The sequence below is a fragment of the Pimephales promelas genome, chromosome 10 (assembly GCF_988280905.1).
Source record: "Pimephales promelas chromosome 10, fPimPro1.hap1.1, whole genome shotgun sequence".
Classification (NCBI taxonomy): domain Eukaryota; kingdom Metazoa; phylum Chordata; class Actinopteri; order Cypriniformes; family Leuciscidae; genus Pimephales; species Pimephales promelas.
The window spans coordinates 4,652,959-4,679,362 of record NC_142778.1 but is presented as its reverse complement, the minus strand read 5'-3'; the positions used below and the strand labels follow the sequence as shown (position 1 = coordinate 4,679,362).

The window sequence follows — 26,404 nt, the reverse complement described above, 5'->3', positions numbered from 1 at the left end:
GTACAGTATATTTGATTTACTGTAAATTTAAACTTGCATAACTTTTTCATACTTTCATTTTTTTGAAGCACTCTGCTGATTGTTTTCTTTAAAACAAGACCAAACTTGATATATATTCCAAAGCATTCTTGAATTACAACCATTTAAGTTTGAATAGTGCATTTTAACCCCCATTTTCAAAAAGGGGCGTGACAGGAAAAGGGTTAGAAGGTCTTTTCCCCACAGGTTATACGTTTACTACGCATGCGCAAGGGTTCAAGTCTCCACTGTCGCAGTGGAACCAGACTTGACTTTTAAAAGCAGACGATTGGCTTTCCAGTGGGAGGGGCGGGGCATGTGCATACAACGGCCATCTTTGGCGTTATGGGTATTCCCTATATAGTTGTATTGAGGATTGAGGAAGTGGCATGTCTCTATATAAATTGTCTCTGATTTACCTTATGCATTGAAATAAAACGTAACATATCAACATCTCCCTTTTCAGGAGAAACCCACTGCACTTTCATTTCATCACTGACACAGTGGCCAATCAGATCCTCAGCACTCTGTTCCAGTCATGGATGGTACCGTCCGTACAAGTCAGCTTCTATGACGCCGATGAACTCAAAGTAAGTACCTGTTGCCATGACACCCCTGCCCTTTGACCCAGAGATAATGACCATGCACAGAGCATCAGTATAGAGACTTAATGTGAGGTCGTGAGTAGCGATAGTTTTGAAAACGAAGCAGGCGGCGAATGACAAGTCTGGAGAATTATGCTGATCGCAATCCTCCATGAGCTCATTCAGGCACAAACAACTGGAATGAAATACATGTCACATGTGCTTATGGATTGTAATGAGGGGCAAAGGTCCCCTTGGGACGGTACGGCATGTCTGTGATAGTGGAAACATTGAGCTTGTTGTTTACACTCCAGCGATCTCCAGAGCTTTCACTCTCTGAGAACTCTTGCACGCTCCAGAGGGAGTCGAAAGCATAGAATTATTCATTTCTGTTCATATATTTAAACTGACAGTGTGATTTTTTTTTTCCACGACTTGGCATGCGAGCGCTGCCTTTGCTGTGGCGTTGAATTATTCACTGTCTGTTTGTGAATTTTTTTTTTTTGTACGCTGAAAGAGCGAAGTGACAATCAAAGAGCTCGCCTCCTCTTCACACACGTATGCGCGCACATATTCTAGGAGAGCGCATTCTAGTTTACATTACACTGCACACTCAAGGACACTCACATGAATGGATACACACACTCGTATGCACAATAACACAAACACGGCCTTTCTTGTCCTGTTTTGTGCTTTCGTTCTCCTCCCGGACTGAGTTCACCTCTGATTGTCAGCTGTTTGGCTCGGAGCCGTCTCTAATCATGCGGATTTTACATCCTGTGTCTCTGCTGTGCATAGAGACCTCTTTGCTCTCCTGAGTATATGAAAGCTAAGCTGCAGGAAATCTAGTCTTTTTCAATCAACCCCTCTCCGGCAGATTATTATTAAACCTGAGCTCAGGTCATTAAGGATGTTTGCTGAAAAGATGAAGCGCACAATAAGAACTGCAGAGGGTTATTTCCACGAGCGCAGATGATGCTATAACCGCAGAATCTAGTTCAGAGGAAAACATGGAGCAGACAATGAGCTCTAGTAGGTGATGGTGAACACATGCGGGGTTGAGTTGGTTGATGCTATTGAAGTTTTTAGGAAAGAAGGTTTTGAATCCTCTTGGTAAAAGATGAATGAGAAAAATACTTGAAAAACTTTCATTTCATTTCATTTATTTTCTATTCTCTTTTCATGGTAATGCAACACAAAATACCACAAGAACAATTTAACAAATCCAACAAACACAACAAAAGTACATTCCATGACAAAAAAAGAACAGGAGTAGGATGAAGAAAAAAATCTTAAAAAGCTCCTACCCCATTCCTATAAACAAGATTCACAAATTAGATGACCTCACCAACATAAAATGACAAACACCAGAAAAATTAAAGGAAAAATATATATACATAGCTACATATACAAATAGGCATAGCTACATATACAGACTAGCCCAAACCAGATATAATCTACCTTCAATTATGACACATTGTTCTCTCTTTGTCTATTATTATTATTATTCTTAATATTATTATCTATTAATACTAATTCTGAGTAATAAATATCGATTTCTCAATATTAATCGATTCTCATTTTTACGAACCAATATCGATTCTTAAATCTCAAGAATCGATTAGTCATCCTCTTTCATTTGAATGAATGGAACATTGTATCGCGGCTGCGCGCATCCAAAAAATCGCATTAATCTTTGTCCTTTGTTACTATTGATATGAAACAAAGTCTCAATTTTCAAATTACGTCCATTTTCTTTAGAAATTCAAAAACATAGATAGCGCTGTGGCGTGAGATCGCTCTGGCTCAGCTCAAGAGAAGCAGCAGCGCTGATCTCTCTTCCGGGTTAATAATACCAGTCACAGCGCCAAATAAACATGAACGAGCATCTGAAAGTGTGTTAAAAGATAGAGTAGGCTACAGCTTGTCGAAATCCGTATCATGTCACATTGATTCGCTCAATCAGCATTTCAACCGTGGAAAGACGTCAGTGAAACAGCTTATCAATGTCATTTATCGTCATATTTACCTCAGAAAATACACATAAACTTGTAGTCAGCTAGAAAAAGTAACTCGAGAGAGAAGCATTTTGCTAAATATATACACCATATTACGCATTATAATCTTAATGTTCTTCAATAATTAATGCATAATTGAATAAAAGTTTTTATGACAACCACCATTTAAATGTTTATATTTCATATAATCTTCTTATTATAAAAATAAATAAAAGTGTAATTTAAGTGTTTTGTATAGCTACAAAACAGTTAATTATTACCTGCATATTAGGCTAATGAAGCCTAGTAGGCTACAACTAGACTCCCATGGTTTACAGCATTAGTTAAGAGATTGATTTCCTTTAGAAAATTTGCCATTTATTCTAACTGATATCAAAAATAATCAATATTGAATCGAATTGAAATCGAATCGAATTGCAAGCTTGTGAATCGAAATCGAATCGAATTGTGAAATTTGTGTCAATACCCAGCCCTAAATTCTGCTTACATAATACTAAACAAACAAAACCAACAAAGATGCAATAATGACAGATCCAACAAGCAAAATAACAACGAAAACATAATTATTTTAATAATTCTATTAGTTTTAACATTCCTCTTTATAGACTTTAAGTATCTTTTGTTTATAATTATTTTTAAATTGTAAGATATTTGAACAACATTTTAGATTCCATTTTTTTTTTCACACCAGAGACTGATTTGTTTGAGGGTATTTCCAGCAAAAGGTTGTTTGAAGTCATTATTTCTTCTGCTTGTCTCACTATTTAAAGTGAAAAGGGTTTGCAGTCCATACGGTAACACAATAAAAATGCTGATAAAAAAGTTGCTTGTTTCTCACAGATGTCTCTCTCTCTTTCTCTTGCTATGAATAGTCAGAGGTGTCGTGGATACCAAACAAACACTATTCAGGAATTTATGGCCTGATGAAGCTCACTCTCACCAAAGCTCTGCCATCCAACCTTTCCAAGGTCATCGTCCTCGATACAGACATCACCTTCGCCACTGACATCGCCGAGCTGTGGGCCATCTTCCGGAAGTTCACAGGTAATCAGTCACTTTCCTTCACAGGTCCTATAAAGCAGCGAGACGGGGAGATGTAACCCTGATGTTGTGATTGCAGAGAAACAGGTGATTGGTCTGGTGGAGAATCAGAGTGATTGGTACCTCGGTAATCTGTGGAAAAATCACAAACCCTGGCCAGCCCTCGGACGGGGGTTTAACACAGGTACGAACACCAGCTTCCATCTCAAATCTGCTCATCATGTTTGCTGTCTTTGTAGCTGTTTATTGACAGTGGAATTAATTTACAAACACAAATCGGTTTGATTTGCGAGTCTAATGAATGAAAAAGTTGAAGAGGAAAACGGGTTAAAGGTAGGGTAGGCGATTTCAGAGAGACTAGCAATAGCAAGCTAGCTTTGAGAGCATAAGATCCCACCCTCCCTTTCAGCGTCTCAAAAGCCACGCCTCCTCCAAAACACATATCATGAGGTGAAATATTATTACAATTCATTTAAAGAATTTTAAAATATGTTTGAAAAGCTGAATTTTCAGCATCGTTACTCGTACGTTTGTTATTATTATTAATGTAATAATGTAAACATTAATAATTTAACATATTATTCATGTTCAGAGCTGCAATTTCTTTGATGAATAGAAAGATGAAAAGAACAGTATTTATTTGAATATTTATTTGTAACTTTCTCATGAACTTTCTAATGAAGTAGCACAACATTCAACATAATAATAAGATGCGTTTCTTGAGCAGGGAATCAGCATATTAGAATGATTTCTGAAGGATCATGTGACACTGGAGTAATGATGCTGAAAATTCATCTTTGCATCACATAAATAAATTACATTTTAACATAATTAAAATAGTAAACCGTTGTTTAAAATTATAATAATATTTCACAATATTACCGTTTTACTTTATTTTTTATTAAATAAATGCAGCCTTGGGGAGCAGTCTTCGCAGAAATGAGCACACAGGGATGATCACTTCTAAATGGAGCACACTGCTTATGTCACATTTCATTTCAGTATAAAAAAATGGAGCATATTTTGCACCGGGGTCCATTTGACAACAGGTGTTTCTATTTTTGGGCTGCAGGTGTGATTTTACTCTACCTTGAGAGACTGCGCAGGATTGGCTGGGAACAGATGTGGAGACTGACGGCCGAGAGAGAGCTAATGAGCATGCTTTCAACATCCCTGGCAGACCAGGTCCATGTCCTTCATGAACAATTCAAAAACACTTCATATTTCATAGGTCCCATACAGTAGTCTAAATGATGATGAAAGCATTGCTGAATATTGTTGTATAATGCAACAAAAATGTTATTGTTTTACGTCTTCACAGGATATATTCAACGCATTCATAAAGCAGAACCCGGTTCTGGTGCATCAGCTTCCGTGCTTCTGGAACGTGCAGTTATCGGATCACACTCGCTCTGAACAGTGCTACACTGAGGTGTCGGATCTAAAGGTAACTGTATTAGGTGAATGTTTAGGTATTCAGGGTATAACCGACCAAACTGACCCAGAGGAATTAAGAATAACGAGTTGTTCAAAGTAAAAAGGGGCCCTGTAACTGGTTCGAGCTTTGCTTTAATCATTGGCAAATTTGTTGTGTTTGTTTTACAAATTGTGTCTAATGCAAATGTTCACCCAACCGTCACATTCATTTCCTGTCAAACTTCCATTTTAGTATGGAAATGATGTCTTTGAAGTTGTTTATTGCTCAGTTTTATTACTTCCTCCTGCAGGTCATTCACTGGAACTCTCCTAAAAAGCTGAGGGTAAAAAACAAACATGTGGAATTTTTCCGTAATCTTTACTTGACATTCCTGGAGTACGATGGGAATCTTCTCCGACGAGAACTCTTCGGCTGTCCTAGTCAAGCCAGCTCAGAGAGCACAGTGGTGAGTTACTTAAGTAGAACTGTATGTTATGCAGTATTATTCATTCTATTAATGACAAAAAGCACAACTCGTTCTCATCCTAGGGCATCATATAGTGACACTTTTGAAAATTCGTCTAAATCCAACGCACATGGCACCCTTTAGCATCAATATAACACGCACAGAGGTTTGTTCGGTTATGGGTAGATTTAGGTCTGGTGTAGGGTTAGGGTTAGACCACTAGGAGGCACCTTCTGGCCCATATATATCTTCGTCTCATATTGACGCTAAAGGGTGCCATGTGTGTAGGATGTAGACGAAATGTCAAAAGCGTCACTATATGATGCCTTGGGATGAGAACGGGCTGGATTATCTCGGCAAAGGAGAAGTGCTCACTAACACAGATTTATACAGATTTACAATGTTTGAGAGATATAGGCCTTTTGTGTACATAGAAAAAGTCTTAGATCTTTGAGTTTAGCTCATGAAAAATGGGGGCAAAAACAAAAGTGTTGCATTTATAATTTTGTTAGTGTATTTTACAGATCGATCGGTGTATGACATCGAAAGCATACAAGCTTTATATACTTAAAGGAGTAGTTCACTTTTAAAAAACACTTTTGCTGATAATTTACTCACCCCCATGTCATCCAAGATGTCAACGTCTTTCTTTCTTCGGTCGAAAAGAAATTAAGGTTTTTGATGAAAACATTCCAGGATTTTTCTCCATATAATGCACTTCAATGGGAACCAAACGGTTCAAGGTCCAAAAGACACTTTCAGTGCAAACTGCAAACTGTTCAAAGGGCTTTAAACGATTCCAGACGATGAATAAGGGTCTTATCAAGCGAAACGATCGCTGATTTAATAAATAAATAACAACGTTTAAGTTTTATAAGCTCAAACGGTCGCCTTGCTCTGTTCTGTGACGCACGTTCGTGACTCTCCTGTTCGAACTTGTACATCAAAATAACTAAACTTTTCCGGAGTCAGCTCGTTCATTTCGTTCATTCAATGAACCAAATGACTCGAAAAAAGATTTGTTCATTTTGATAAACGAGTTCGAACAGGAGAGTCATGAACGCGCATCACAGAACAGAGCAAGATGAGCATTTGAGCTTATAAAACTTAAACTTGTTATTTTTTTTTTTTAAATGAGCGATCGTTTCGCTTGACAAGACCCATATTCATCGTCTGGAATCGTTCAAAGCCCTTTGAACAGTTTGTAATTTGCACTAAAACTTTCTTTTGGACCTTGAACCGTTTGGTTCCCATTGAAGTCCATTATATGGAGAAAAATCCTGTAATGTTTTCATCAAAAACCTCAATTTCTTTTCAACGGAAGAAAGAATGAAATGGATATCTTGGATGACACGGGGGTGAGTAAAAAAGTGAACTACTCCTTTAATAATTACGAAATGCCGTGAACACACAGCAACACCGAGCCTGATTTATAGTAAATTCGTCATGGCATGATCGCGGGCTGGGTTTTAAAACGATGGGGCGTGTCTTTAGCACCCTAAAGCAGCAGATGGCAATACTTATATCTTAAGAGAACCTAAATACTTAATAGAAACTGAAACAAGGGATTTTATAGTCTTAAGCTGGATCATTCTTAATAAGTAATGAATCCCCAGCCTTGGATTTGAACATGGAAAAACAATATTGTAAAGTTGCAAAGGATAACACGACCAGAGCCTGTTTGATGTTTCCTCCTCAGCACAGATGATAAAGCATTTTATTATCATTTCTTTTCAGCTTCAGCAAGCACTAGAGGAGCTGGATGAGGACGACCAGTGCTATGATTTTCGGAGGGAGCGAATCATGGTGCACAGGGTGCATCTGTACTTCCTGCAGTATGAATACACACCTACAGATGATGGCACGGACATCACGCTGGTCGCACAGCTCTCTATGGACAGGTGAGGATGACAGACTGTCTGAACGAATCTGCAGGCCACTCATGTCAATGCAATTTAATTACTAAAGTGTCATTGTCGTGTTAAATGAACCCTGTGCAACACTTTGATTGAAATGAGAAAAGATTACTGCAGCATTGCAAGTTAATAATATCTTCAAAACATGCTGAACCCTCCTGTTATTTTCAGAGAGACTATTAGGGTTGCTGATAAATTAAAAAAAAAAATGAATTATTCATGTTATTGATCCATACATATGTGACCCTGGACCACAAAACCAGTCACATGTCGCACGGGGATATTTGTGGCAATAGCCAACAATAAATTGTATGGGTCAAAATGATCGATTTTTCTTTTATGCCAAAAATCATTAGGATATTTAGTAAAGATCATGTTCCGTAAAGATATTTTGTAAATGTCCTATCGTATATATATATATATATATATATATATATATATATATATATATATATATATATATATATAAACATTTTTGTGAGTGGATGCAGCAAAATACTATTTTCTCAATGTTTAGATTTTCAAATAGTTGTATATTGGCCAAATATCCTGACATATTTAACATATTGTATATTGGCCAAATATCCTGACATATTTAACATATTGTATATTGGCCAAATATCCTAACAAATATCCTAACATACGTTAATGGAAAGCTTATTTATTCAATTTTTTTTTTTTTTAAAAAGACCCTTGTGACTTGTTTTGTAGTCCAGGGTCACATGTTAATGTAATGTAATGTAAATGTAAGCAATAGAAGAACATATTAGAAAAAAAGGCCAAAAAGTGTCAGTGCATACCAAAAAAAATTTAAATATAATAATTATTGATAGCATATATTGATATTTGTGATTAATTCAATTAACCGATTAATTTGATGAAAAATTAACACATTGGGTTATGTGAAAATAATCTTTTAATGCTCGCCACTGAGCTATTTAAAACAAAGTCAGGCTTGAATCCTCTGTTTTCCCATAAAGTAGTCTTGCCACCTTCACAAAGATGATTGTTATGCAGCACAGCAATGTTGTTTGCGTTTGAAACAAGTATCAACTGGAATTGTTTGACGTAGAGAAGATCAGAACATGCCATGCTAATACTGAAAGCTTGCCCTGCAGGCTTGAAAAAGTGTATCAAAAAGAGCCTCTAATCTTCCGAAATTTGCCCAACTGCCCAAAATTTCACCAGAGACACCTTGTATTTGTCCACAGACTGCAGATGCTGGAGGCGATCTGTAAACACTGGGAAGGCCCCATTAGTTTGGCCCTCTACATGTCTGATGCCGAGGCTCAGCAGTTCCTGCGCTACGCTCAGGCTTCTGAAGTCCTCAAAAACCGCAAGAACGTGGGCTATCACATCGTTTATAAGGAGGGTCAGTTCTACCCTGTCAATCTGGTACGCAATGTGGCGCTCCACAATGTCAACACACCCTACGTTTTTCTGACTGACGTAGATTTCCTGCCTATGTACGGCCTCTACGATTACCTCAGGTAAGACTCAGGGCTGTCCATTTGTTAGGGATAATCTGTTAATATCATAAGTACATTTCTGTAAATTTTCTGTTTCCATGTAGAAAAAGCATAGTCCAACTGGACATGGCCAATACCAAGAAGGCTCTGGTTGTGCCGGCCTTTGAGACTTTGAGATATCGGCTTTCCTTCCCTAAATCCAAGGCTGAGCTGCTGTCTATGCTGGACATGGGGACTCTCTACACCTTCAGGTACAGTGGACATTCAAAATAATCACATCTCAAGGAAGTTCAAAATTAATATTAGGGTCGAAAAACCTATTCCCATTAGACACGATACTTGAAAATAAATTCCAGCACAGCGCTACACCAACTATAATGAAATGACCCTTCACAATACATAATGCTTTACTATGAACTCTGTTAGATAGCTTCATCTGGTAATTTATCTCTCCAATAAAATACCTTACTCACCCTTTGAGTAATAAAAACGCCATTTCCGCATCACTTTTACATTTTAAATCCCTCAGTTCTCACCATCTCCAAAAAGCCAATGTTGATTCTTGTTTTATTACGAGCCCAAATAGTTGGTTAACGTTAGGTTTTGAGTGGATGACTTGCCCGAAATGGATGCCAATAAGATTCTGAATGGAAAGTTTACTTAAAAAAAACGTGCCAAATGGTTCCATTGACAAGACCAAAATGATCTGTGTTTTGTCGTTGTGAACTGAGCTGCCATCATCGCAGCACGTCCAGTCTGAAATACCGCTTGATGATGGCCAAGCACACACACAAAGAGCTGATGCGAATTCTCCGCCCCCTCGTCAATATCAGGACCGCGTCAGTATTTCTTTCACCCTTTTATTGATGGACAGTGTTACATTGAGTGAGAGATTATTTGCTCCAAGCGAGAATGTTAGTGTGAAACTGAACACAGCATATGCCAATGTCGTTTTGAATAAAAAACATTTGCACAAAGCAAGCCGATCCACTTTTCCATGTTCCATAATAAAATAATCGGACAAAAAAAAATCAAGAGACATTTAGAATAGATAAAAATGTGCGATTAATCGCGAGTTAACTGTGACATTAATGCAATTAATCGCGATTAAATATTTTAATCGTTTGACACCACTAATAAATACTCGTTTTTGGGCAGTCATACCATATGACATTTTTCAACCTGGTCTAACTTCGCTTTGTCATTTCAAGGTCAACTTATCTAATATTTTAAAAAGCTTATCTAGTGGAACACTTAATCAGTGTCGAATTTTAAAAAATAATAATAATAAATGCTTATGATAAATACCTTAAGATTTGACTTGCTTCTTTAATTGGACTTTTTTCTTGATTTTAATATTGGGACGGTATCACTCCAAAAATGAATTTTAATTCAGAAATTAAAATTAGGATAATAGCAGGAACGGCTAATCGTTAAAATGTAAGTAAAATAAATAAAATAAAACAACCAAAAATGATACACTTTTTTTTTAACCTGCATGTCATGTGACCATCAGCCACAAATCCATGAACATGTTAATGTATTGTTCAATTGTTTCAATTTTAATTGAAAATCAAGTACTTTTTTTAGATCAATGGGGTTCATCCGACAATATATATTTTTTTTTTAACTCTGGGAATCCCTGTTATAGATGATGATGTATGAAGATGATGTGTCACATCATTGGCCTGTTTTTTTTTTTTTAAAGACCACCCAGAATAGTTCATGCATCAGCACTAGTTCATGGCCGTATTACTTTCCTGAAATGTAGGTATCATGTCTGGACAAAGGGTCACGCTCCAACCAATTACGCCAAATGGAGGACAGCCACAACGCCATACAAGGTGGAATGGGAGGCAGACTTTGAACCGTACGTCGTCGTGCGACGAGACTGTCCTGAGTACGACCAGAGATTCGTTGGCTTTGGCTGGAACAAAGTATCCCATATCATGGAGCTTGATGCTCAGGTAAGGTTTTCAAAACACGTGCCCTGTTTCTCCCCCCAGTTCAAGTGTCCGGTGTCCCTAACCTGTCGCATTTCCTTGTTCCAAAGGAGTATGATCTTATCGTGTTACCAAATGCCTTCATGATCCACATGCCCCACGCGCCCAGCTTTGACATCTCAAAGTTTCGCTCCAGTCCAAGTTACCGCTACTGCTTGACAACTCTGAAGGACGAGTTCCACCAAGACCTTTCTCGAAAGTACGGATCTGCCGCCCTCAAGTACCTCACAGCACAGAGGAACATCTGAAAGCTGTTTCAAATGTACTTTAGCACACAGGAGAATGGCTTGGTCTAGTCGTTTGAGGCTCAACAGCCGACGTGCTGCTGTTACGGTGTGAAGAGGTACGAAGCTGCCCTGCTAAAATCAGAGCTTTAATCTTCTTTTTGATAAGTCATACAGCGGAGAACTGTGAAAACCAATGACATCAGCACCACAACCATCTCAGACTGGTGGCGAAAACTCGACCAAACATTTCAACTGCTAAAAAGCGCAAAAGGACACCGGCATACGTTTGTGACGACTCACTTTCTTATAGTCTAAAATGACCTTGACCTTTTTTTGACAATCAGGGCTTTTTCTTCACTAAAGATCCCCGGCTAGTGATTCATCATGGCGCTACGCAGCTTTGGACCTGGATCAAACCAATCGAAGAAGTATCGATGATGCCGAAGAGGACGAGAAATGAATGAGCTTTCCAAAGACTCTTCTGCTGGACTGAAGTGTGAGGAGGCCATCAAGACAAGAGGGACATTTAAGCCTTATAATTTCCTTGTTATTTAAAATATTTAAAAGTATTTTTTTTTTTTGTACGAAGACAAAACGGTTCGTGAACGACGACCTATGTCAGCCTATGTATGTTTTTCAATGTAAAAAAAAAAAGAAATCATTATTTTTTAATTTAGAAACACTGATTTGCTTGTAGCGAAAGAGGCTTGAATGCTTGATAAGGGGAGCGAGGGAGTATTCTGTGTGGTTCGAGAAATGATCAGAGCGTTATAACTGCTGCATTTATAACACACGGCTTAAACATCCAGTGTCATAGTGTATGCCAGGACACTTTCTTGCTCTGAGCTCACATCACGTTCTTCACTTTTAAAAGTTTGCACTACATACTGTTACTCAAAAATGACATTATCAACTATGATTATATGATAAATGATTATATGTGTACATTTGCATTGAGATCCACTTAAGGGACCATGAAAAAAACCGAGCATCCACGTTTCTAAAGGACTAAATATTTGTCGTCAGTGATATAAAACACGTCCTGTCATTGAAAGCGATATTTATTGTGTGAAATGTCAGTCACGTTCTGGTCAGTCCTGAAATAATAATCCAATTCAACATCAGTCACTCAAGTTTTAGAGAACAAAAAATAACATTGGAAACCTGACAAGAAAGTTTGTATGATCTATTGTACCAGTGGCTGCTGTCGCAATGTTGTGTTCCATCTTTATAAAGTAACGCTCCTCCAGGTCATATTGAGTTCACCCCATGCCCTTCCGCTCCATCGGACTGCAGATTTACGGTAAATACCCGTGCCTTTGCTGTGTTGCGAAAACTGGATATTGATTGTACTACTGTACGCATCAGCGGGGCCTGCAAGAAAACAGGTACTCTATTTATTATTGTTGACTTAAATCAATCATATTTTTCTATGTAGGGGACAAAGTGCTTTAAATAAATTCTCCCTGTTTCTATAGTTTGTCAAAAGTTCCTGTGCTCTTTATTTTGCATGTGCTTTTCACTGAAAGTTCCAGTTTTGAGTTGGTACTGGTGACTCATAGTAGGTCTACAATACAGGACAGCGCTGATAAGAAAAAGCATTACCTCGTCTCTTTCCCCATACTAATCTCACAAAGAAATGTGTTTGTGAAAGGAAATTTCGTCCAAAAAATGAAGTTCTGTCATCATTAACCTTCTTTTGTTCTCGTCTGTGCGACACAAAGGGGATTTTTTTTTTTGTTGAAGAATCTGCCGCTCTTTTTATATAACAACGGTTCATAGACCTGGGGACTCGTTTATAAAAGGTTGTAGGAACCATCCTACATTTAATCTAAGATCATTTCTCAAGATCATACTCGTGATTCAAAGAAAACTAACATGTGCACAAAAACGTGCATACACCCCTCTTCCAGATGTCAAATCTATTTCTATAGCCGATAAGCAAAAGTGCATTCGCCTGTTTAGAATCTGACATGGTATAACCCTCTGAGGTCTAGGGTGTATTTGGGTCCTTGAGGTGTTTTAAGATGTTTTGAGTTGCTTATAAACCCATTAATGGCACAGGTGAATTTACAGTATATTCAGCAGAAACAGGGCTACCATAATATGTGAGCAACATGTATGTACGTGTTTGTATTTTTGAGAGAATATTGTTTAGGCGTGGTTATTGAAAAAACTAAAAATGAAAGTTTCTGAAATAAGGCCACTAAACACATACAAAATATGCGTCCACAAGACTTTTGACTAATGGATGTTGTGGCCATTGTGACTATTTTTAGAAACCTGAACGTTGGTGTGGATTTTAGCGTATGCACGTTTTATAAATGAGGGCCCAGAACAAACAATAATCCATTTATGAAGTCAAAAGAAGGCTGCTTAAATCTATTGGATACTTAAAATCTTAAAAGTATACAAAAAAAAAGATAATATATACAAGTCTGGAATCTGGAATAAATTAAATGGAAACAAAAAGGCCACTTAAGTGCACTTTGTAATGACGTCCATTTAAAAGTTTTACTAATTAAAGCAAACCAAGTAATGATTATATATCATTTCTGTAACTGTAGTGTTTTTAAATAACATTTTAAAGTTTTTTTTTAAAATAACACATACATTTTAAGTACTAAATTGGAACAATTTTTCCATATAAAAGCTACAAATATATTTAAATGCATGACATGCAAATTTAACTAAACATTACATTAAAGTATATTTCATTTACCATAAATTTTTGCCAGTACATCCAGCAGTAGAAGTATCTAGTTCACCCAAAAATAAAAAATTCTGTCAGTATTTACTCACCCTCATGTTGTTTCAACCCTGTAAGACCTTCATTCATCTTCGGAACACGAATTAAGATATTTTTGATGAAATCTGAGAGCTGGATCACTCCTGCATACTAGTCCATAGGCTTCTTGAGGGATTGAAACTTGATGGCCTCGAAAAGCGATGAGAATACTTTTGGTGCGCAAAAACAAACATAAATAACGACTTTATTTCAACTATTCACTTCCCTCTCTTTGGGCCTCTATAGTCACTTAAACTAGTGTAATTGCGTAGAGCTACGTCACACGTAGGCTCACTGGCCGACGCTGTGTGATGCGTCTGACGTACAACAACAGATCATACGCTATTAAACTAGTAACCTGACTCAAGCCAGAGAGAGAAGGAAATGAATAGTTGAAATAAAGTCGTTATCTATTTTTTTTTTTTTTTGCGCACAAAAAGTGTTCTCGTCGTTTGATAACGTTAAGATTGAGCCACTGAAGGACTATTTTAACGATGTCTTTAGTAACTTTTCGAGGCCGGCAAGTTTCAATCCCTCAAGAAGCCTATGAACTAGTATGGAGGAGTGATCCAGCTCTCAGATTTCATCAAAAATATCTTAATTCGTGTTCTGAAGATGAACGAAGGTTTTACGGGGTTTGAACAACATGAAGGAGAGTAAATACTGACAGAATTTTCATTTTTGGGTGAACTAACCCTTTAAGTGCGTAAAAAAAACCACCTACATTTGTAAATGCAATAAATGCAATTAGTTGAACCTTAAACTATAATATATGTAATTAAGATGCAATTACGTGCAGGAAGTAATGGAGAAAAATGAATTGGCTGGAGATGCAGCAGTGCATTAAAAATAGAAATAGTTTCACGGTTAAACGTTCACCTTCAGGGGTTGGATATGGCCCATGGACTGATATTTTAAGACCCCTTCTTTAGATATTACAGGCTTGTTATTACTGTTGACTGCAAATGACTTCAGCCAATCCATCTGTTAGTGGCAAGAGGCTGAAGGTGATCAATTGTTTTCCAAATGGATCTGACTCGTGTTAAAACAAAGTTAATTCCGGCAATTTCAAGAGAGAGACTGCAGTAACCGGAGCCCTGAGAGCGAGCGAGAGCTGTTTCCTGCACTGTGTGGGCTAATGCATGTGTAATTGCCTGAAGTGGCCCTTTATGACATCATGAATCAGAAACTATTGCACACAGTGAAAGAGTTTCAAGCAGCTTTTTCAGCATTCACTCTACCCAGCAGCACATTACAGGGCATGCAGGGGAACTCTGCTCTCGGCGTGTGAGCGGTGTGGCTCAGGACGCCCCAGCAACAATCTAGTAAATGGACTCGCATCAGGAAACATGCTCAAGCTTGAATAATTCATTAGATGCAAGACAGTGGCAAGTAAAAGGCTGATTCCAGGAGTCCCTGATCAGAAGCCTCTGTTCTTCCAACTTGGGACATTTCATTTCATTTTATTTCATTTAATCTAGTTTCATGTCCACACTAATGACATGGCAGAAGGAAAAAATAAAAATTTCACATGTGAATTGTTAAGAAATCAGGTCACTGTGACGACTGGCAGACCAAGCTTGCACTTTCTCATTAGTAACTGCAAGGGCATCCTCTGTGGTTTCCCCCCTTCATAATGAAATGTACGTTTCTTTGGGAATTTGGCTTAATGAATTGTAACTATAATTTCCTGCATTTTACATCATTATTAGGGGGAAGTGTTTGTGTTGATAAAACAGAAAATAGAAAGAATGGAGTCACATAATGCCTGGTTCAGATTACACAATAATTTTTTAATTTTTTTTTATTTTTTTTGCATGTTAAAATACTCACTGTGTCAGATTACGCGATTTTGACTCCTTAAATCTTGTCTGCCTTGGACAAGAAACACGTCAGACTACACGTTGCTTCCAGAACAGTCATCGCATGCTGTCTTTAACGACGGGCATGATGTCATCGAGAAGGCGAAACTAGTAGCGCGTGACTTCCGGAAACGAACGTAAACACACAGTGGATGAAGCGGCTGTCCTGTGTTCAGAAAAAAAGAAGAAGAAAAAAAGAAAGAAAACCTGACAATGGACACGTTCCTGGATTGCTCAAGAGAACGTTGGCTGTCAATCCTCCAAAGAGAACTTGAGGTAAAATATTGTTTTCTTATATATTTTTACTTTTAGTTAGCACCATCGTCTCTCTTTTGTTTCGCCATTTTTGAAAGTTGTGTACGAAAACCTTCTGTGCTCCTATTGGTCAAACTCATATGTGACGGAACCTTCGTAGACGACCGTTAAAAAATTAAACATGCTAACGTTAGTCTTTTTGTTGTGATGTTGTGAAGCATCGCAGACGCGACGGAGGTTGTCGCCCACTATAAGTGATGATACGATCTTTTGCCAGATATAAACACATACATTTCACTGTATTTTGTTATTCAGTATTACATTTAAAGTAAATACATGTACTAAATTTCAACGGCATCATAAATATGTGTTATAAATTTAAATACATGACATAATTTTCAACCAAAATGACATTTAAGTGTATTAGTTACTGCATAAATGCAATACATTTGACAATGCATTTAAAAGGTTAAAAGTGTATAAAAAGCCTAAATTCAATCTGTTCACTACATAAAGCGATCAATTCATTTGGATTAGTTGGATTACGATCTCTTTATGAACCCTTTGAAGCGAGGAAACTATCTCTTTTACCATATTTCAAATGCAAAGATGTAATTAATCCGCATTTAAGTGGGTCAAAAAAGCTCTATTAAGTTTTTAATATGAATTTGAACTTAATACATGTTCATTTAATTGCAAATAAAATGCAATTAAGTGTCTGGAAACATTACACTCAAATGAAAGGTCTCGTAAATGGTGTCACCACCTAAATCGATGAGTTTCTATCGTGCGAGTCAAACAGAAGGAAGCAATTCCTTCAGATAGTCTCACACAAATCAATACCAATAGCCTACTGCACCATTTATTATCTCCTAAGTTAATGACAGGAATCAAAACACTCCGTTTATCAACTGTTGACAGGCTCCGAATATCTTCTCATCTCTACAGCGACTGCTAGATATCGATATTGAAATCCTCATACCAACTCATACCACTTAAAGTGGCGTTTAGCAGGAGGTCATGATTTGCGCTGATCTCTTTGTCCCTAATCTGCCGTCTCACCTTCACACTCTGTGTAACACAGGCAGTAAATAAGGAACTATAGATCAATATTACCCAGATGTCATTGTGGGGTTAACAGAGCTTGCTAAGTTCAAAAGGGTCGCAAAGTTTTTCTTTGACTAATGTTCAAGTGATTTCTCAACTTGACATTTCTGATAATGAGAATAAGCTGTGCACCCTGAAAGTGTTGTATTACCCAACAAAAGGGTTCCCACACTTCACAACCTTTCCAGTGGTTTTACTGCACAAGGACTTCATTGAAAAACAATAGGAAAAAGTCATTGAAAACAGACAACTCAACAGAATAGGCCTATTTACATTTGGCACGTCACATGTTTTCTCAGATAACTGTCATTTTGTGAAAGAACCAGGTGTGAATGCCCTCTGAAACACATTCAAAATGTGAAACAGGATTGCAATCCAATTTCTGGTTTGAGGTGGTTTGAGATGCATCGCAGACGCAACTGGACACGTGTCAATGGATTTGGTTGTTGAAGCCATATGTAAATTTTACTCTGCCCTAAATGGGAAAAAATAAAGGTGTGAGTGTGATATACCAGCTTCTGCTAGCCAGATATGACAGCGATACTGTCAAACGCACAGCAAGCGGATACAAACTGAAACTCAACACAGTCACCTTTACCATTCATATAGTGACGCTTTTGACATTTCGTCTAAATCCAACGCACATGGCACCATTTAACGTCAATATAACACGCACAGAGCTTTGTTCAGTTATGGTAGGTTTAGGTCTGGGGTAGTGTTAGACCATTAGGAGGAGCCTTTTGGCCCATATATATCCACATCACATATTGACTCTAAAGGGTGTCTTGTGCGTTGGATGTAGACGAAATGTCAAAAGCGTCAGTATGACGTCTAAATGGAACAGTTGTCACGATTCTATGTGTTTGAGTTCAGTTTTGAGATCTTGTTTCCCCCTGTCATTGTGACTTTTGGTTTAGTCCTGTTAGTGTTTCCCGCTCTGTTTTATTAGCAATTTCCGTCACCTGTGTTCAGTTAATTATCCCATCAGTCCCTGATCATTTAAGCCCCGTGTTTTCCCTCAGTGTTGGTTGGTCGTCGTCTTTGAATGGTTTTGTGTGTCCTGGTTTCCTGGCACTTTCGTTTGTTCCTGTTAAGTGAAGTTTGAAAATCAATCAACTATACTGCAGTTCTGTATCCTCGTCTTCAGTCACCTGCACAAACCCTGACAACAGTTTATCAGAAAAAAAAAATGAAGTGACCAAGGGTAAATGGGCCCACAAGAACATGGTTTTACCCACACAAGAGCATCTAGGTGATGAAATATTTAGTATACTAGAAAACTCACTTTAGAAATTACCATTACTATATCTGGAACTTGAAAATGTTTTCTGAGAGTTCTTTGAATTTTAAAGAGGCCATATTAAAGGAGTAGTTCACTTTTTAAAAACTTTTGCTGATAATTTACTCACCCCCATGTCATCCAAGATGTCCATGTCTTTCTTTCTTCATTCAAAAAGAAATTAAGGCTTTTCATGAAAACATTCCAGGATTTTTCTCCATATAATGGACTTCATTGGGAACCAAACGGTTCAAGGTCCAAAAGAGAGTTACAGTGCAGCTTCAAAGGGCTTTAAACGACACCAGACGATGAATAAGGGTCTTATCTAGGTCTTATCTTATTCATCGTCTGGTGTCATTATTCAACGACACCAGACAAATAATAAGGGTCTTATCTAAATTCATTATATGGAGAAAAATCCTGAAATGTTTTCATCAAAAACTTTTTAAATTTCTTTTCGACTGAAGAAAAAAAGACATGGACATCTTGGATGACATGGGGGTGAGTAAATTATCAGCAAAAGTTTTTTTTTTTAAAGTGAACTCTCCTTTTTGTGAAAACTCATTTTTGAGTGACTTTGTGCTTTATAACGTTGCACAACTTTTTCATGCTCAAACAACATTACACACTAAAAAAAGAAAAAATCACCCTCACCAAGATTTCCCTGAGAAGATGCCTTGAGCTTTTTCAAAACAAGTACCGAAGTTCAAACAGCAGGCGTGAAGTGAAGTTTCTGATTAAACATTACTTCTATGTCATTCCTGACAAAACGGAAAGCATTTATTGTCATGAAAGACACAGAATAGCACTTTAATTCTGCCTATTGCTGGTTCCACATGGAAGCTGTCATAATTTAGTGTAATGTTAAAGAGGAAATGCTTTCCAAATGCCCTACTTTTGTGCCAGCTAGCAGATGTTCGGAGATGAAAATTGTCCTCTTTAAGGAGTTTATAAACATTAGGAGCAGCAAAATGGCACAGAAACGCAATATAAGTCACTAATCAATTTGTGTGCTTTCTGCCGGAGATATTGAAGTTGAGAGATTATACTCACATGATTGGTTCCAGAACCAAGTGCGTTGCCTAAATGGCTCTAAGAGAAAGCTAAACTCATAAGCGACTGATTCAGAACACGTTTTATGCAGCAACTCCATAGAAATAATATTCATCACATGACGTGCACAAGAGACTTTACTCAATTGATCACAATACAGTTTTACATTAGCATGCTGCCAAGTTAATATGTGAAACTCTTATGCGCAGAAAAATACATGGCTCACAGTGATGTAAGTTAATTTAAAAAAAAAAAAAATGATATAACCTATCTTGAAATTCAGTGATACCCATGTGCAAAAGAAGTGTGTTTATTTTATTGAATCGTTGACAGAATTATCTGGCGAAAATTGCAAATATGATTAGAATAGTAAGTTACTGACTCACATGATTTGAGGTAACATTCATATTCGTAGCACAAACGGTGTGCAGTAATGCTTCCCTTAGCAAACATGGCTACGGTTAGCTAAAAGAATTAGATAGGTTTAACGAACTTAATTAATCTCGTAAATTAATTCATCAACTCTGCCAGCACTAATATTTTCACATCACAATACGTGTGAGAACATGAAAGAAATGGTGAAAGGAAGGAAGGAAGAAAGAAGAATAAAAACAAAAACATCCCAGTGGCTTGTATCCTGAGGGAAATGAGGACAGAGTCCTGTTATAAATCTCACTCGCTCTTCACCCAGTGGACTCTGAATGAAGATATTTGATGTAACGTACTGCTCTCTGCTCTTCTATCTCTCCTGAGGGCAAGAAGTCACCGTCGAAATAAACTTCCCTGTCAGACACTCTCATTTCCAGCCTTCTCCTGAATGATGTCAGGCTTTTCTCTTTTGGATAAAGGTATGTGCACCGGGATGACAGACGAATAAAAGCAATCACTGGTATCTTCAAATCACAACGTCAGCGCCAATGAACGCGGCCAAATACATACTCCGCGCAAGTACATAAATGCAAACGCTTCTAGCAGCAGAAGCTCAATTTCACGCGTCGTTGCGTTCTGAAAGGTGTCAGAACAGAATTCGTACCAAAACTACTTGCAGTCTCAGCTTTGCCACAAGGGCCGGTATAACGGCATTATTGTAAACTGTATAAGTCAACTACTGCCAAGAAAATGTGAGCTAAAATGAGTTAATCTGCCCATTTTGCTAGATAGCTCAGCTGTTTTTAAAAGTGTGAACATTGATTTTTCTAAAATAGTCTGAATGTAATTAGCTATTTTATTCTACTTTTGTATGATGATTAGCTTTTAGCTTAGCAAATGCCTGGTTCAGATGAAGCAGTGAGTGTTGTATTGGCTGTCCTGTGTTCAGAAAAAAGTACAAAAAAGAAAGAAAAGAAAGAAAACACTCACAAACTACATTTCCCATAACTCACTGCCCGGACTCATCAGCTCTCATCTCATTCACCTGTTTCTCATTATCTTGTTTAGTTCATACCATAAATACATGGTTTTCACATTCACTTAGTGCAAAGTCATGTTTTACTGTTAGTGGCAATTCTGAGCGGTTTCCCGCCCGTGTCTGATTCCTGTGTTTTTGACCCTGGACTGTTTCTCTTGATTCTGATTCTTGTTGCCTGCCTCGACCCTCTGCCTGTATCTGGTTTGTCTCTGCCATGCCTCCATTGCTCTGTTTGCTGTTGTTGATCCCTGCCTGTTTGATGATTCTTCAATAAATACTGCGTATGGATCCCCTGGTGTCTGCTGCCTCATAACACCTGGATTGCTCGAGGAGGACCGTATGGGCTGTCAATCCTCCAAAGAGAACTTGAGGTAAAATATTGTTTACTTATATATTTTTACTTTTAGTTTTAAAATTAGCACCATCGTCTCTCTTTCGTTTCGCTATTTTTGAAAGTTGTGTACGAAAAAGCTTCTGTGCTCCTATTGGTCAACCTCATGTGACGGAACCGCTGTGGACGACCGTTAAAAAAAATTACAAATGCTAGTCTTTTTGTCGTGATATCGAGAAGCATCGCAGACGCAACGTAGGTTGTCGCCCACTATATGACTCACTATACGAGATGATATACGATTGAATCCTGCGTCTCGATGCCCGTTGTCGTTTACGAATCCCCACGACACCTTACGTCAAACGATTGTGGCAAAATCAGGCTAAAATCGTGTAATCTGAACCAGGCATTAGTTTCAAAGTCACATCCTAAACTTTGGATCAGAATCATGAACTTTTTAAGCGAATAAAAAGGCCGTCATTCCCTTTCTTTGACGTTGCAGGGCGTTCCAAATAAACGATTATTGTCAGTGAAAGTCCATCATGCTCAGGAAGAAGGGAGGAGTGGTGTTTTGGTTGTGCTTAGGCTCTTTATTGTAGTACGGATGAATATGGTTCTTTATCATAACTAGAAAAGAGAGAGAGATTATCCTACTGCTCATAAAACATTCACTACTTTGTTTAAAGCTGCAGTTTGTTGCTTTTTTTTAGTTTAGATATTATCCAAAATATGTATTTGAGAAAATACATAACCAGCCAGGCTTCAAAACTCTCTGCTTGCCTTAGCTCGATTCAAAGCGGTAAGCTTGTAATGGTGTTTTTCATTTCAGTGGTACTGGTGGATTTCCGTGGGAGATTTGAGCATGTCTTTGTGTCATTACGTCACATCCGTACACAACACCTGTACACATAAAGAAGAGTCTTGGCTAGTAGGCTATATTGAGAGTGAGGATGTTGGATGTGGAAATTATCAATTTGATGACGGATCCAGAAAGGTTCAAACGACAATCACCAGTGACAACTGGAAACCCACCCACTGTAAAATGCAAAAGACTTCGTTCAGACTTCGGAGTGGCTACAGTAAAAAATAGACCGCAACCGAACCTATGCAAAAACAAGGATAATATCAGAAATGAATTAAATGTAGTCACGCAATGCTTGCGTTGTTAACATTAACAATTTGAGAACAAAGTAAAATTTGCACAGTTTTGCGTGATAAGCGATTTTTAGATTTAATCAGCACGATTCAGAACCAGAACAAAAGTGGATGTTTCTTACTTGTTCAGATGACATTTTCTGAAAATTCTTATGTTGGTCATACTTCCAAAAAGAATAAACTGTGTTTCTTAATGCCAGAATCCACATCGACACGGCGACTGACAGCCTCACACTCTCCTCAAACATTGCGTTCATCCTCGCTGCGTTGTGTCTAACTACAACCCACATAGAGTTGATAATTCCGTGAATAACTGCAATTGCAGATTTTGAACGGAGATGGCGACAAAGATTGAAAACTACGGACTGCAGCTTTAAGAGACTAACCAGTTTAGATGGAAATAATCTGACTGGCTGAAGACGTTAGCCATACCCATTAACAGACACATTACTTCCTTGAAAATAAATTACAGCGGCACAACAACATCCCATGATGAATCGATCCTACACAATAGATAATGCTTTACAATTAACTCGAATAGAGAGCATATGGTAATTTATCTGTTCAATAAAATGAACAGATTTCTTATTCACCTGCTGAGTGATAAAAATGTAATCTCCGTGTCGCTTTTACAACATTTCAGAACCCTTCAGTACTCACCATCTCTGCAAAGCCAAGCCAATGGTGATTCATTCACCTTCTCTATTTGGTAATTCCTGAGAGTTCTGAGATTTAGCGTGCTCCATGTCAACCTTTCTGAGAAGCTGTTCACTGCAGAGCCATGAGTGGAGCAAGAAGTCCAGCTCCTCCTATCTGGATGTCATTTGGGTGTAATGAGTGGAGCTAGAAGGTCCAACCAGACCCTAACCCACCCATAACACAATCCCTCCACGTAGAGGAAGACCTTGACTAGATCAAGCTCAACCCATGACATCCAGAAAGGTGGAGCTGGATGTCATTTGGCTCTGCAGTGAACACCACTTGACCTTTCTCAGTCATTGAGACAGCTTACCTATGCCAGTCCCACAGCATTCACACGTAAAAGTAGCCGGAGCATCTTTTCTCCATTTACAGATTTATGGGCGTCTTAGTTACAAGCATTAACACCACTGCTCTAAATTAAAGTGTACTCTCACTTAGAGAAAGAACATCTGCATGTTTTGGGAAGAGTCTCCAGTTTATAGTTAGAGCCCGACCAAATCCAACCTTGAAGAAACTGTGTGTGTGTGTGTGTGTGTGTGGTTAAGGAACAAGTGGCATTATTGGAGATTGACTGACTTGTTTTCTTCGACATGTTGGCGCCTCGGAGGGGCGCTTCTGTATGATGAAACTGCAAACTCTCTTAATTAATTGATCATATCTGGTCCTTGGGTCTTTAACTCATGTCTTTTATGCATTGAGCAACCTTAACTTGCCAAAGATTTTCCATAGTTGCTGAAAAACAGACTCATTGAGAATCATTTTGCCTCTGGTACATAGGGTAGAGTATGTTAGCTTACTCCACTGATGTCCCAGTGTGACCACCCTTTCCTGTTGTGTTTTCAGTGACAGCACAGTCACTAATGAGAAGTCATTCTTTGGCTGGAAAACCAATACTTCCGCAGATCCTTTGCAAGTCCCCATGTACCTGCTCAGGAAGCCTTTCCTGTTGTGCCCCAGGCCAAAACAACTCTTTCAGTGTGTTTTCTACAGGAGGATCACGGTCCTTCCTTTAAAGTGCAGCTATATTCATTTGTCAGAGAATTTACAATGTTAAGAGGCTGATGGAGCAGGTGTCTGGCAGAGAGAGCAGTGGAGACAGAGGGAGGGAGGCTTTTAATCTGCCTGTGGATGTGGCTTTGCACCATGAGAGGCAGGCTGATGTGGGAGATGAGATCATTACTATAATTAAACCCTCTGTGGCGTTTATCAAACAGCTTATTTGATTTGACATTGTGAGATGAGGCATCAGAAGAGGACTAGTAAACCAGCTTTTTTCACTGATCAAACTGGCACACTTTTTGCCAGCTGGAGGAAAGGGAAGTGATTTCTCACAAATGTGATTTGTCTGATTGACAGGAATCATTTGGGCTTGGTTACTGGGAAACTGGTGGGATTGGGTTCTAGTTAACTAAAACAAAACAGACAAAAAAAAGTCAATTTAAATAAAATTAACGTTAAATAAAATGTAATATGATATAAAACATAATCTCTTATAGTTGCCAACATTTTTTGTTTTCATTTAGTGACTGAAACAGAAATCAATAAAATCTATATTTAAAAAATAAATAATTTTCAAAAATACAGCAAAATTATTAAAACATAAACTAGATAAAAACAAAGTCAAAATAAGAATGAAAACTTTAATAGTATCACAATGATGCTAAAATCACACTGTAATGAACTCAGCTAGTGGTGTTCACACAACAATCGTAAAATTAAATGTTACAGTCGCAAACACAGAAACACACACAACTATATTTCTATGGACATCCACAGTTGTCTTTAAAGGGGGGTTGACTGCTTTTTTTTCTTTGCATGATTGTGTTTGTGGGGTGCAATATAACATGTATTCGTGTTTTTTCTTTTTTAAAAAGTCTTATTTTTCATAAACTTCACCTTTATTGTCAGCTGCGCTCTCCTCTGTCCTCAAACGAGCGGTTGACTTCCTGATTCTATGAAACCACTCCCTCAGAATGATTGGTTAGTTTGGGCTGGTGTGTGGTGATTGGCTAAACTGTCACTCACATTGTCCAGAAGGTTAACACCCATTACCTTTACGGGCGAAACGTGCATGTGCTCTGGTCCATTCATGTAAATAATGGTGTTGAGCTGCAGTATCAGTTTGAGGCAGAATCAGACCGAGAAAGCGGCGATGAAGAGAGTCAAGCAGAACCTCACCACACACGGTTCTTACTAAACGTTTCTGAATGATAAATTGCTACATTTTTTAACTACATACACGTTTGTTTAACACAATAGCAACTGACTGGCTACTAATGTTATACTCAAACAGCGTTGGCATTAGTTTACATTCTTGACCAAATCGAAAATAACGTCATAAAGCATATATACACGAAAAATACGTTTAAAACATTAGTACTTATACAAAATTCAGGTCCATAATGTTTATACGCGTTTGTCGTAGACACAAAATAGCATAGCCAGTAGCCTAGTGACTATAAAGCCAGCGCTGGCATTTGAAAAAAAAAAAAAACCACAAGGCTACGTCTGGAATTATACATGCAAATACATTTAAAATGATGAAGTCTTAGCCTACTTACAGGTTGTGGCCCAACAACTGCTGCCTCTGGTTTTGAAGTTGGAACTGCTTCATGTTTTAGTAACAGTTTCTTGTTGAATCCGGTGTTGAATTCGTGGAGATTCTGGAAGCTGTCTTCCGTAAATGTGCAGCAACACTCGACGAGCCGCAGAAATATGGCCATGCCCTTTTTTGAATTTTCCGGAGGGAGGGGTTGATGCAAATGTGTGGGTTAGTGACGTACCATAACCCAGCTGTAGTCTCAATCGAATCGTTTTTGTAGGCAATATACTTCCTGATTTTTAAAAGACGATATCTCTGCTTACATTGAACTTTCAGCGCTGCAACTTTGCAGATACTGTTCATGCACCAACAGCAACATTACACACTATTTAAAATGAAAAAGTGAAACCGCAATCAACCCCCCCCCCCCCCCCTCTTAATTTGACTCTTTTCATTCATTTTTGCATGATTTAAAAATACAAAAAAAGAACAGCATGAAAATACAAGTAACTTGCAGTGCAGGAAAGGCAGACACCCACACCCCCATGGCACAACTTTCTCATTTTGGGAAATAACGTTCAGACATTCCACATTTTACTCTCTGCCAGCCCGACATTATATATATATATATATATATATATATATATATATATATATATATATATATATATATGTGTGTGTGTGTGTAGAACTGCTTTTTACCCTGGGGGCCTTCAGCCTCATTGCATCTATTTCTCTCTCACTGAATAAAAGCTCAGACTTT

The 26,404-nt window shown here is 38.0% G+C and overlaps 1 protein-coding gene and 1 long non-coding RNA gene across 10 annotated transcripts in view; both read left to right on the top strand.

Moving 5' to 3' along the window:
• large2 (LARGE xylosyl- and glucuronyltransferase 2) overlaps window positions 1-12,639 on the top strand; it is a 185,959-nt gene extending 173,320 nt beyond the window's left edge. For all 9 annotated transcript variants that reach the window (XM_089135322.1, XM_089135319.1, XM_089135321.1 and 6 more), the window contains 11 exons: window positions 485-608; window positions 3,493-3,664; window positions 3,741-3,845; window positions 4,734-4,846; window positions 4,983-5,108; window positions 5,389-5,544; window positions 7,282-7,445; window positions 8,672-8,950; window positions 9,034-9,180; window positions 10,701-10,896; window positions 10,983-12,639. In XM_089135322.1, coding sequence (XP_088991448.1) covers window positions 485-608; window positions 3,493-3,664; window positions 3,741-3,845; window positions 4,734-4,846; window positions 4,983-5,108; window positions 5,389-5,544; window positions 7,282-7,445; window positions 8,672-8,950; window positions 9,034-9,180; window positions 10,701-10,896; window positions 10,983-11,180 — 1,780 coding nt within the window. In that variant the 3' untranslated portion in view covers window positions 11,181-12,639. The remainder of the gene's footprint in view (window positions 1-484; window positions 609-3,492; window positions 3,665-3,740; window positions 3,846-4,733; window positions 4,847-4,982; window positions 5,109-5,388; window positions 5,545-7,281; window positions 7,446-8,671; window positions 8,951-9,033; window positions 9,181-10,700; window positions 10,897-10,982) is intronic.
• Window positions 12,640-20,176: 7,537 nt separating this feature from the next.
• Window positions 20,177-26,404, top strand: part of LOC120459913 (uncharacterized) — a 45,293-nt gene continuing 39,065 nt past the window's right edge. Inside the window, exon 1 of the long non-coding RNA XR_005617851.2 lies at window positions 20,177-21,282. This is a non-coding gene — a long non-coding RNA (uncharacterized LOC120459913). The remainder of the gene's footprint in view (window positions 21,283-26,404) is intronic.